General features: G+C 44.8%; 1 protein-coding gene across 1 annotated transcript; it reads left to right on the forward strand.

Moving 5' to 3' along the window:
- Positions 1 to 5,054: 5,054 nt before the first annotated feature.
- Positions 5,055 to 6,734, forward strand: LOC122475741 (olfactory receptor 10J1-like). The gene has a single exon (XM_043567831.1). The coding sequence runs from the start codon at positions 5,802 to 5,804 to the stop codon at positions 6,732 to 6,734; it is 933 nt and encodes a 310-aa protein (XP_043423766.1). The 5' UTR covers positions 5,055 to 5,801.
- Positions 6,735 to 13,608: the final 6,874 nt, after the last annotated feature.

Consider the following 13,608-nt stretch of genomic DNA (forward strand, 5'->3'; position numbering starts at 1 on the left):
TAAGTGATTTATACGGTTTTTTTCCTCTTTTCCGTGTTTCCTATGATGAACATCCATGACTTTTTTCATCAGAGTGGAAACAGGATTGTTTTGGAAAGGAAGGTCTTGGTCTGGGTTGAAGGACGGAAAGACAGCGATCCCTTTCTGCAGCGCAGAGCTGAAATGGCTCCTCAGACATCTCCCATGCCTCCAGAGAACCTTGATGGAGACGGTCATGCTGAGCCAGAAACTAAATGAACCGGAGAGCAGATCTGCTGTGTCATTCTCTCCCCAGCAAGATCCAAGAATGAACCAACGGGAGCACAAGGAATGGGCCTGACAGAAGTCTCTGCCCTTTCCAAGTGTGGGAGCTGGGTCTCCCTCGATGGGAATTAGGCTGGGATGTATGTCCAGCGAGCCTTAAGGAAAGTGGCTATGGGCTGAAGCCGGACAAGACAAGACCTGGCCGCCATACCCCTCTGCTTGCCCCAGTCCTGTTTGGATATGCTTCAAGAGGCTGTCTGTTCTCTAGTCCTGAGAAACTAGAATGTAGGGTCTTTTCTTTGTAAGCTCATCCAGTATTCCCATGGGTTACTTAATGGAACTCAATGCACTATTGGTTCCTGAAACCCCAACAATCCCCAACAATGAGTCAACAGATGAAAACATCTCCCTCATCTGCTACCCAAGTTCCTAACGAAACTCTCGAGACAAAGCCCTAGGGCTCTCCCATCCCTATCTCTTGGTACCTCAGAGAGAATCTCAGAAGGATGGTCCCAGGAGACTTGGGGCAAAGGAATTGCTTTTCTCGGGGCTGATAAATATCCAAAGCTCTAAAGTCTGGAGTTTACGAGATTGAGTTTTTTTTCCTGGGCCATTTCCCAAGCCAAAGGAATCACTGTCCTCAGCTTCAAGCAACATGGCAATCATTTGAGATTTTCTCTGATACTAGAGAAGCCCGAATTTTCCTTGCTTTGTACATTTTAGCTTCCCTGGTACATGGCTCTTGAACACAAGGTGTTTTTACTGGCTTCCTTTGAATAGATTCAGCTCTTTCGATGACTTTTAAAAAATCACTGTCTGGAAAGTGATTCCTTCTTCCTTTCGCCGAGGTCAGAAGCAGTGAGTGGCTGCGGGTGGGACTTAAGTGAAAATGGAGTGAGTGCCATGTGTGTTTTCTAACTTTTTATTATTTTCCAAGTTTTTCATTATTTTTTGACTGTATTGATTCTCATGCCGCTAATATTATCTTTTCTTCATGCTGATCTTGCTGTGGTGATGGATTCAAGGACACGAGAGAGGACATGACAGTAATCTTCCACTATCGGGCTGAAAAGGAAATAGAAGGTGAGATATTGTAGGGAGGTGGCACATTGCAGGGACACAGACATCGAGTCAAGAGAAAGTGATAGTATCTAAGAATTAAGGCCACTCAAAAATAGAATTGATGATTGTATATCTACGTGGATCTGTATAGTCGGGGAGGGTGCACCGCTGGTAACGAAGATTGGGATAGATCTACTCCACTGTTATGAAGAATATTCAAGGTATAATATTAAGTGAAAGAATTGGTATGCACACTTTAATTTCTTTGGGTAAAATTGAAATGATATGGAAATACGCACAATGGTACTTAAAATTTCTAGACAAAATTTATTTTATTTTTTAAATCTTTTTTAAAATAAATATTTTTTTTGAGAGAGAGAGAGCACACACAAGCAGGAGAGGGTCAGAGAGAGAGGGAGAGAGAGACTCTCAAGCAGGCTCCGTGCTGTCAGCCCAGAGCCCAACGCGGGGCTCGAACTCAAGGAACCGTGAGATCATGGCCTGAGCCGAAATCAAGAGTCGGCTGGGCTGCTTAATCAACTGAGCCACCCAGGCGTCCCTAGATGGAAATTTTAAAAAGAAACAAACATGAATCATGTATACCCCTGGACCAGAAAATGCAAAGCACAGAAGGGGAAAACTAACTTTCTCGTTTATACCCTTTGTACAGATGGCAGTTTTTCCCCTGAAGTGTTTTTTATAATACAAAAAACCTAGTTTTATTTTTTTTTGAGTAAATTTAGTATCTTAAAAAAAAAGAGTGGATGCTAACTTGTAAGATAATGAATTTCCAATCAGTGGAAGCACTGAAGCAGAATTTGGGGGAATATTTGTGAGGAATGCTTGCTTTTAAAATTACCTCCTGGTGCTAAGGTCCCGTGATTCCGTTATATTAAAGGACTTAACGCCACCAAGCACGTGCATTTTCCCAGCTTGCTTCCCCCTGGAAAGACTTGACTAATGAAATGGATAAGATTAACCCATTGTCCAGGATTGCTTGTCAGGTGGAAGCAGGATATGATTTCTCTGGAAGGAAATATTTGACTTTTTTCAGCGTGGAGGGATGTTTTTGGCTAAAGATCCAGAATCCAAGAAAACAGAAAGTGCCGTAAGGTGTTGCTCTTCTCAGTGATATGGATTCCACAGAGGTAGGCTGCCATTTTGTTTCTGCTGTCATGAGCTTACTATCCTCGTTAACACTCATCAGGTCTTTACCGTCTGGATGAGTCCTTGTTTTCCTGAGGGGGTAATGAGAGATGACATTCCAGGGATGCACAAGCTCAATTCAGTCTTTTCTCTTCTCTACCTCACTTACCTTCTCATCCCCCTTAGCGGAGGTAGGATTGACTTACCAGTTGCCTAAGATTGGGGTTTCACCTTGTTCAGTAACACATCATGAATCTCAGTTAAATAGCAGTGGTTAAAGACTAGCCTAGCACCACCTCTCAAAGGAAAATGAACACATACTTTGCTCTCCACTTTCCCCTATATTTTGCAAATACTTTATATTTTCCTGTTCTTCAAAAATCTGTAGTAAGGAAATTCCAAAATCTGCCCTTACTTAGCTGCTTGCCTCCCACGGTGGTGATATTCAGAATTGATCCTGCCTTTTTTTTTTAACATTACTCTCTGTTTTAATTTTTTTTTAAGTTTATTTATTTTTAGACTGAGAATGAGAGCACAAGTGGGTGAGGGACAGAGAGAAGGAGACGCAGAATCCCAAGCAGGTTCTCTGCCATCAGCACAGAGCCTGATGGAGGGCTCCAACTCACAAGCTGTAAGATTGGGACCTGAGCCGAGATCAAGGGTTGGACGCTTAGCTGACTACACCACCCAGGCACCCCAGATCCTGCCTTCATTTAAAATTTCAATATTTTGATCATCATGGATTTTTGCTTAATTAGCTTTTTAAAACAATATTGCATTAAAATTGTCTTCATCTTGGGGCGCCTGGGTGGCTCAGTCAGTTAAGTGTCTGACTTCGGTTCAGGTCATGATCTCGCTGTTTGTGAGTTCGAGCCCTGCATCGGGCTCTGTGCTGACAACTCAGAGCCTGGAGCCTGCTTCAGATCCTGGGTCTCCCTCTTTCTGCTCTTTCCCCGCTCGCTCTCTGTCTTGCTCCAAAATAAATAAATGCTAAATTTTTTTTTTAATTATCTTCATCTTGATTGCTGAGTATTTTTGGTGCTCCCTTACATTTTGTGCCCGAGATGAGTGCCTCATGTACCACATTTCACTTCCAGCACTGTCCAAAAAGTTTTTTTTTTTTTTTTTTTTTTTTTTTTACCAACTACAATCTTTCTTTAAAAACCGAAGTTGGGCACCTGGGTGGCTCAGTGGGTTAAGCGGTTAAGTGACTCTTGGTTTCGGCTCAGGTCATGATCTCAAGGTTTTGTGCGTTTGAGCCCTGGGTCTGGCTCTGCACTGGCAGCAAGGAGCCTGCTTGGGATTCTCTCTCTCCCTCAAAATAAATAAATATGCTTAAAAAAATAATTAAAAATAAAAAAAAAATTTAATGAAGTTAATCTCCTCTGGATCTGGCTGTTGGGTGCCCAAATTTCTATGAAGTGCCTGTTCAGAGACCAACTTAGTCTCATGTGAGACCGTCAGCTTTCTCTTCTCTAGGGTCTGTTAACCCACTTTTACCTTTTCTCCTCAATCTTCTGCACAACCTCATTGTAGAGTCTCCCTGGAAGAAGAATTGAACAATTAGCAAATTTTTTGGTATGTTTAGAAGAGAAACTGTTAAGAAGAAAATCTGGATTATAATGGAGAGTATAAAAAGAAAAATAATTTGAGATTCTCCATTTACTATCCAGAAAAAATATTTTTAGCATTTTGGTATATTTACTTCCAACCCATTTTTAGTGGTGTGTGTACCATTCCATGGGTTTCCTTCCTTTATTCCTTCTTTTTTCTTTTCTTTTTCTTTTTGAAAAATTATGGACTGCCTATCTTTCTTTTTCTATCTATCTATCTATCTATCTATCTATCTATCTATCTATATCTATTGTATAGACATGTATTTATGTGTGCACTTATTAGACATGTATTTGTTGCATAATTCCTATCAGATGGATATATTATAATTCATTCTTCATTTATTTGTATTGTTTTTCATATTATTATAAATAATCTCCTAAACGCTTCTTATACATATATCCTGATATGTCTCTGTGATTATTTCTTTAAAATAAATAATTGGAAGTAGAAGTATTAAGTCAAAGAGAATGGACACTCATTGTCACTAATATGCTAATATTCCATTTACTTACCAAGGAAAACATCCCAAAATTTTTTCTAGTTTCCCAATGTTTTCCAGATTTTCCATTTTCTCCCCCATGCAAACTCATTCCCAGAGTGAGGAAAATGCATTTGCTCTTTCCAATAAGATATCTGGAAAAAAACGGTCTTCTTTCTCACCTGTTTTGTAGCCATGAGGCTACTTTGGGCAGTTGTGGGACAGGACAAATCACATTGTCTTTCAAATGGGAAGATTGGGTCTATGATGTACTAATTTGGGGCAAACCACTGAACCCTAAGTGTCTTAGATGCTCCATCTGCAAAATGGGAATAATAGTTATCTAATATATGAGATTGATATGCCATTAAATAATACATACAAAACCTCTTTATAAACCAGAAAGTGCCATAAGGGGCCATTCTTGTCTTCTATTATTATTAGCATTTTACTACTCTTTTTTAAAATACTGGTCTCTAAAATTCCCCAGATAGGGAATAGGGAGAGAATGCAAACTGGTTTCTTCAAAGGTCCCCAGTTTATAATTCTGAAGGAATTAGAAAAGAGAGGCTCGACGTCTACTCATGAGTCAGCCTACCTGTGAAAATTCACGGCCAAGCACAAGCCGGAAAACACGCAAATACACACGGGACTCGAGAACCAGTTAGGGAACAACATGTAGCGACTGACCTACAGTGGGCGGGTGCCCATCGGCAGGGCCTGGCTCTGTCCGTGCTGAAGAAACAGGGGAATGTGTCTGGTTGAAAACTCCTGTCGGGAGGCAGTCAGGTCTGAAGCTGTTGAATGATTTGTGAAAAGATGCAGACAAGCGCAACAGGGACAAAGCAAACGCTCGGACCCCTCGGAGCAGAGAGCGATGTCCCACTTGGCAACGCAGAAGCTAAGACCTTGAAGAAGATGGTCGAAATTGTGGCTTCAACGAGGTAGAAGAGGTTGACAGATTTGTTTCAGGTAAACAAAAATCTGAGGTTGTAATTCACGAGAAAGTTCGTCTCAAGTTGATGAGTTTTCTATTCCTTTAGCTCCAGCTCCTTCCGAACACCAAACCAGGACACCTCTTCCCAACTTGCCCTGGGTGTTTTCCGCCTCTCACCTACAGGCGCAGGAGGCCCCATTAACCTGGCACATCTGACGGGCAGGTCCTTGTTGCCCCTTCTTCTAGTCCTGAGCGGGTGCTGGGTGCTGGCCCGGTCTGACTGACTGAGTCTCGACCCCTTAGACACAGCAGTCATCGATGAAGAGAGAGAACCATACCGCGGTGGGTGAATTTGTTCTCCAGGGTTTTTCCAGCTTTCGTGAACACAAGATCATCCTCTTTGTGATATTTCTTACCTTGTACCTTTTAACTCTGGCTGGCAATGTCATCATTGTGACAGTCATCAGCTTTGCTCGTCACCTGCACACCCCCATGTACTTCTTCCTTGGTGTTCTTTCCACTTCTGAGACTGTCTACACACTGGTCATTGTACCGCGGATGCTTTGCAGCCTCACAGGCCTGAGTCAGCCCATCTCCTTGGCTGGCTGTGCCACCCAGATGTTCTTCTTCATCACCTTGGCCATCAACAACTGCTTCCTGCTCACGGCAATGGGGTACGACCGCTACGTGGCCATCTGCAACCCCTTGAGGTACACGGTCATCATGAACAAGAGGGCGTGTGCCCTGCTCGTATCAGGGGCTTGCAGCATTGGGTTGTTTGTGGCCATAATTCAGATTTCCTCTGTATTCAGACTGCCCTTTTGTGACAGAGAGGTGGCCCACTATTTCTGTGACATCCGCCCAGTTATGAAACTCTCCTGTGCTGATACCACTCTACATGACATAATTAATTTTATCATCAGCTCACTCGTTATTGTGGTTCCCATGGGCCTGGTCTTCATCTCCTACGTCCTCATTGTCTCCACCATCCTCAAGATCCCCTCCGCCCGGGGCCGGAAGAAGGCCTTTGCCACCTGCGCCTCTCACCTCACGGTGGTCGTCGTCCACTACGGCTGTGCCTCCGTCGCCTACCTCAAGCCCAAGTCGGAGAACACCAGGGATCAGGACCAGCTGATCTCGGTGACCTACACCGTTATCACCCCCCTGCTGAACCCGGTGGTGTACACCCTGAGGAACAAGGAGGTCAAGGATGCTCTTCACCGTGCTATTCGCAAAAACCCTCTTGCTTAGGATCTATGGCAGTTTGCCTGTCGTCTTCTGGGTATTTCATAATCTCAAAAAAAAAAAATTGGATTTATTCTCTACCCAGAAAAAGTTGCAGGATGTGGTGGTGGCTTCAGTGAGGAGTCTAGAGTTGCCCTGACTTGAAGTTCATTTTCATCATCATGGTCCCATGCCTTCTACTAATCTCGGAGGTTACCTCCAGAGGCACTGCTCGGAAGGTGGAGAGCTGGTCGGGAACGACAATGTAGAGGGTGGCTCATCATTACTGGTTTGCTGATGGAAGGAAACTGGGCTGTATAATACCTATTTGGAGTGAGGGGTTGAGAGAGCCGCCTGAATGCTAGGCAGATCCTGAGCTCTGGAACATCAAGAGAGCATGGCTGGTGCACAGGATGTGCTGGAAACACAGTCAAAACTACATTCCCACTTCTCATCACTTTTCCTCTGCTCGGTGACAAGAGTAACAGACCGTGACATTCCAGGAGAAATATCCTCTGCCTTAACATGCTCACCTGTCTTGGAGACCCATGAGATTTCTTCCGGTTCTACTGAAGCTTGCACTAGAGCGGTCTCCTTGGTGAGTCTCATATATCCACATGTGCGTAAGGAGGCTGACCCATCCGGCCACCTCATTCCACCACCTGTGAAGTGACACGTACGTGCCGCATTCACGAGCGTGGGGCTCTCTGAAGACCTCTTTGGGGAACTAAATGTATCAGCTCCACTTCCCAACTCACTTTGGCTATCTCGGATCTGGGTAATTAGCGTGTGTGAAGCCTGAGCAGAAACATGTGTCTTGCCTTCCCTTCCTCATTTCTGCATGGCTGAATTCATTGTCCGTCAACAGTTGGGTGCCTACTTCCTCAGTGTGATCACTTGTCCAGATGCAGTCTGGATACCTCCAAGTTCCTATCACTATGGCCTTCTGAAGGGGGAAATTGTACTGATTTGTAAGAAAGGTGTAAGGTTTTAGGGATATTTGGCCTCATGTGGAAAAGGGGCAGAACTTGCCAGATGTCTTCCTGTCTGTAAAAGGGTGACATTAAATGATCATCATTAGCCAGATTGGGGAATCTGCCAATTCACCAGCCAGCCTTCTCCCGCTCCAGGGCAGTCCAAGTGGTGGCTCCCTGGTGGTCTAGTGGTTAGGATTCGGTCTCAAGGGCAGTCCAAGTGTCCCTACTGAGGATGGGTTGAGAGTGTATGTCCGACAGGCAGCTCAGGGAACCCTAATGGTAGAGGAGCCAAGAAGGGAGATCCTCATATTTACAGAGCATTACCTGAAAGAGTGAAAGCTTTGCCTCCTCGCTGCAGCTGCCTTATCTTTGGCCTTATCTGGCTTCCCTGAGAACACCATGGAATCCCATCTGGGCCATGAGGTTCAAGGAAAACACTCTCATGGGCCTGCTTCTCAGAAAGCCCCACTGGATATCCTCTCTTTGGGGGTCCTGCTCACTGTAGCAGGCCCATTCCCTAAAGCTGTACCCAACAGCTGACTCATTTTTATAGATCTCTGAATTTTTGCACATATTCCCCCTGCCAGGACGTTCCACAACTGTCCAGGGCTTTATAAGATCAGTGCCCATATTGAAAACAGTGGGTTCCCCTGAGTTCCTATAGTTCGATGCTGCAGAAAATTATGGGGTGATTTTCCCAAAGTAATGTTTGCAACAATAAAGAATGTGTGTGAAAGGTATACCCATCCTTTGTCTTTTTTAAAAAAAAAATGTAGTTTAAGGGTGCCTGAGTGGCTCAGTCAGTTAAGCATCCAACGCTTGATTTCAGTTCAGGTCATGATCTCACAGTTCATGGGCTTGAGTCCTGCATTGGGCTCCTTGCTGTCAGTGCAGAGCATGCTGGGGATTCTCTCTCTCCCTCTCTCTCTGCGCCTCCCCTGCTCTCTCTCTCTCTCTCTCTCTCTCTCTCTCTCTCTCTCTCTCAAACTTTAAAAAAATTGAATGAAAAGTAAAATGTGGTTTATACCATTATAACAGAGCCGGAAAAAAAATTAAGCCAACGCATTTAATTTCAAAGAGAATGTGTGACTAATTCTCACCCAACACAAATCATGTCTGAACAGAGTGAAGCTGAGGCCCACACCTTGGGCTTAGTCACCGCAGCGTAGCCATTATCTTTAGAAGTCAGCGCCTACCAGGTCAGGGCAGTAACACCAGGCTCCCAACTCCTTTAGGGAGGAAGCTTGACCCCAAAGACCCATCCCTTCTCTCCCCAATGAAGGATTGTTTTGCATCAGAACATCCCTCAAAGGAATCCTTCTCTTGTTCCAGAATGTTCGTTGCCTCTGTAAAGACACAGAACCCCCCTTCTCACACCCGTCCTCCTCCTCCCCATCCAGAGTTCAGCCATCCCGGAGCAGGCTCCTCACTGGCACAGACATGGAACCGGGCACGAGGGGACCAGCTCAAGCTCAGTCACTATAGAAGCACATGTTGTGTGAAGGCGCAGGTTTTGGCACAGCTGTCCTGCTAGAAGAGGAAGTGTCCTACATCAACCCCCGTTTCCATCTTCTCGCAGATCTCATCCGTGTACAGGCAGCAAACACCAGTCGTGGAACAGGAAACCCAGCTGACTCATCCAGGGTAACTGATAACAGCCCAGAGCACCCCACATCCCCCACCGCCGATCACGCTCTGCGACGTCTCCCACGGGACACTTGTGTCTGCGGTGAGGGCATTGCGTTGGCTCTTCCGGAGCCATGGCTCGGCTGTGCTGGACCCGTGCTCTGAGCCAGAGCACATCTGATGAGAGGAACAGTGTGCACGCCCCGAGACCCCCTCCTCTGCCCTCCCCTTGTGCAGCTCTTGGGTCCAGGACCAGCTTCCCACTGCGTGTCCCCCATGGCTGCAACGTCAGGATCCCGGGATTACTTACCATAGACTTATTTCCACTTAAGCCTCCTGAGAGAAGAGGGCTTAATCATCATAAAATCAACTGTTTTTCTCTCTTGCTTAGGAAAGCAAATTTAACAAATATTATGGTCTGGAAATAAATTAGAGAATAACGGCTAACTTAATCAAGGGAGGCACAGTCTAGAAGCTCTATGAAGTCCTGAAGTGAGTGAGTTTTGCTGTATAGTAGGAAATGGGAAAACAGCATGTACTCTTGTTTCCTTAGATACAAAGGTTTCTTAAAATTCTCACCCTAGACAAAGAATAGGAAGAGAGAATTTAGGGAGAGGGAGCTAGGGGGAGATTATAGACTTTAATACTGAGAGAGAGGAGAGCACCTGTCGGGAGTGGGAGGGTGGGGAGAGGGAAGGAAGGGAGAGAGTGAGTGAGCCCTTCACTCAGTACAGCAGGAATTAGGGGAATGACATAGTCCCTGTGATCTAATTATCCCCTGTGTGTGATTTGTGACCTTGCTAATGTACGAACCTGGGGCAAAATAGCGTGGTTAGCCCAAGAGTGTTTTGAATACCTGATCAGCAGTAGTGACATGATAGAGAGGGTGAGCGTCTCGAACTTGAGAAGATGAGGCTGTATTTAATGGCAGGAATAGGAAAAAAAACAAAGGGTGCCAGGACATTTAACGCGTTGTTTTTGCTGCTAACGGAAACTAACTTTCTGTAACGTTTGCCCGTCACAAAGTCCATTTTGCTTTTAACTGGCCTCACCCAACCTTCAAACCAACTCTTTCTAGACTCATATAATTTTTAATCCCTATTTCATAGGTGGAAAAACTGAGGATCGGGGTTCAGTGACCTCACAAAGCTCCCTATAAGGTTTTGTATTCCTTCCTCCCTGCCCTGTGACCCAGACTGAAGGATTGGGAGGGATCACAGACGGAACGCCCCAACCCCACAGTAACTTCTCTTTTTCTAGTAAAAGCTGCCCGTCCCTTTTTGTCCCCTCAGGTCAGAGGCAATGGTGTTCCCACCCAGTAAGCACCCCACTCTCCTTTCTCTATCCTGGGCCTTCCTTATGCCAGGCACATCGTTACTCCCCAGCATCTGTGGTGGTTTTAAAACTATGTCCCAAAATAACTCTCCTCTCCTTGATTGTGGGTTAACTCACTTGTACTGAGGGGAATACAGCCCAACCGAGGTGCATGGTTTCCAAGATCAGACTGCAGGAAGACTGACTTCCATGCTAGGCCCTTTCCCCCTCTGTGCTGGTTGCTCCCTGTTGGGGAAGCAGGCGCCATGTGGTGTCAAAAGGCCCGCGTGGTGAGGAGTGAAGTAGCCGGTGAGGATCAGAGGCCCCCAACCCAACAGAATGGACCCTGACGATGGCCACGTGGGCCAGCGTGGACGCAGGGTCTTCTCCTGGTCAAGCCTGAGGTGAAGGTCCTCCCTGATTTTTGACCCACAGAAAGCGTGAGATACGAAGGGCTTGTGTTCAAAGCTGGGGGGTTTTGAGGTGCTTGGCCTGCAGCGGTGGGTAACTTCTAAGTCATCCTTCATTCGCATTTTCCTTAAAACAGCAGCAGCAACAGCAACACCACAAGGTGCCACGCTCCTGTCCCCTGGGGATGTTGGGAAATGTCTTCCCAACAAGGCTTGCCACCTGCCTGACTGTGTCACATCTCCTCCTGGTGAGGAGCAAGGCACCCACGGGAAGCTTCTCCACCGAGCTCTCCTTGGGTCTCAGGAGCAATGCCCCCCACCCGTCTGGCTCCCTAGTTATGTGTTTAGGGACACCGCCTTTGTTCCAGCAACAGAGGACAGCGTTTTTATTGATTTAATTGCCTGAACCGGGATATGATTAGAAATAAATGTGTTTACTTCGCTATGTCGTTTCAGTCATACAGTCCTTCCTGTCTCTTTTAACCGTTCTCCTTCCCGCCGAGCTGTCCTGTTCATGCCTCCAAGGAAAGAGAAGCTACACCCTCCTAAAGGGACATTCTGTTGCCTGATGTGTGTAAGGAATTGTGGCACTGGATTGTTTGTTCTGTAAGCTGAGCATCGTTGCGGAGCTGCTGGAGGAACCGTTCCCTTCCAGGCTCAGGGCTGGAGTGTCACCAGCAGACCAAGGACAGTCAGCGGTTCAAGTGGTTGTGGATTTCGAAACAGTGTGAGATGGAGACTCTGTGGCCTGTGGCAGAGTGGAGATCCAGTTCTCCGGTCTTGAGGAAGTTGCCAGGTTGTCGACAAAGGAAGTCCTGGATGTTGGGTGTTGGGTGTTAGAATGAAGCCCTTCCCCTGGAATCAAGGCATCCGCTAGGGAAATTAGGAGCTCAAAGAAGGTATCTGCGAAGTTGGATGGATTGAGCCCATCTCAAGAGGACGCGGAGTAGGGTTTGACACTGGGAACAAGCTAGCTATGTTGACCGGAATCTGATTCACCAACCTATTTATAAGCGTTTCATCCTAGTGTTTGTTCCTCTGTCTCCAGTAAAAACTTTTCGTGTGCTGATGTATCAGTTCCCCCTTTTTTGTTGATCACACACTATAAGTAAGACTTGAAAGTCCCAGAACATCTGGGGCTGTGGCTTCCCCCACAGCGTAGTCTCCAGCATCTATCCCTCTGATTGATTCATAATGAGAGCCGTACAACTGCTTACAGAATGGAGGGATCCGGGTGGATCCAGGGTCATGAGAAGTCCAGGAAGTTGCCTGAGTTAGGGCTCCTGGTCGTGAACAACAAAAGCCACCGTGGCTACTGTGGCAACGTGAGCGTTCACCTCGACTTAACCATGCCGTGCAATAAACCACCCCAAACCCCGTGAAACAATAATCATTTATTTAGTACATGAGTCCATGGGTTTGGAGGTTTAGGGAGTTTATTTTTCTGAAATCTCAACTAGTGATTAACAGCAAGTCAGCTGGGTTTTAGATGATAGTATCATCTGAGTCACAAATGGGATGATGGGAATTAACACATTTTAAGATCTTTGTCTTATTTGTATAATTTTAGGTTGGCCTAAATCAATTGTGATGTCTCTTTCTTTTAATTCTAAAACTCCATTCGTAGTAACATATAATATCAATAATTCCCTGAGTAGTTTTTAAAATCATTTTTTACAGTATATTTTTGTGTAATATAAAATATTTTCCATAAAATATGTTACTTTAGATCAATATATTACAACTAAAGGTTACATTGTAAGTTAATTCTATAAAGTCTTTATTTTTTTAAGTTTACTTATTTATTTTGGGGGGGGGAGCAAGAGCAGGAGTGGGGGAGGAGCTGAGAGAGAGAGAGAGAGAGAGAGAGAGAGAGAGAGAGAGAGAGAATCTTAAGCAGGCTCCACACTCAGCCTAGAGCCCGATGCAGGGCCCAATCCCCTAGAACTGTGAAATCATGACCTGGGCTGAAATCAAGAGTTGGATGCTCAATCAGCTGAGCCACCCGAGTTCCCCTGAAAATCTTTATCATATATATGTTAGATATATATCTAATGTATATCTAAAAAGAAAAATTTGACTTGTCCACATTTAATAAGTGCTCCATATTATTGAATTAACTTTAAAATAATTATGTGGGAAAGAACATGATTTATGGACAGATTTGTAATGACATTTTATATACTTATTTCATTAAGGGATAAAAATAGATGCATTAAAATGAAGATTGAAATTTAACTACTTTTTGCTACATCAGGAACACACAATTCCTTTGATGATTTTGATTTATGGCTCTGAGGGTTAGAGTCGAAGAAAACCCCACACGCTGTTTTTTTTTTAAATAATATTCATGCTTAGTTTCCAAGTACTTACTTTCCAAAGATTTACTTAATTGCTGAAGACATCTTGATGTTCTACAGAATATTTATTAGATTAGGATCCTTTTGGTGATCAATGTGGATAAATTTCAAAACTAGAATACAGATGTATATTTAGAATAATACCATATAGTTGTAAATATAGACATATGTGCTAATGTATAAATAGGCAAAGGAATAACAGGCACAGCACACA

This window comes from Prionailurus bengalensis, chromosome E4 (genome assembly GCF_016509475.1).
Source record: "Prionailurus bengalensis isolate Pbe53 chromosome E4, Fcat_Pben_1.1_paternal_pri, whole genome shotgun sequence".
In the NCBI taxonomy this organism is placed as follows: Eukaryota; Metazoa; Chordata; class Mammalia; order Carnivora; family Felidae; genus Prionailurus; species Prionailurus bengalensis.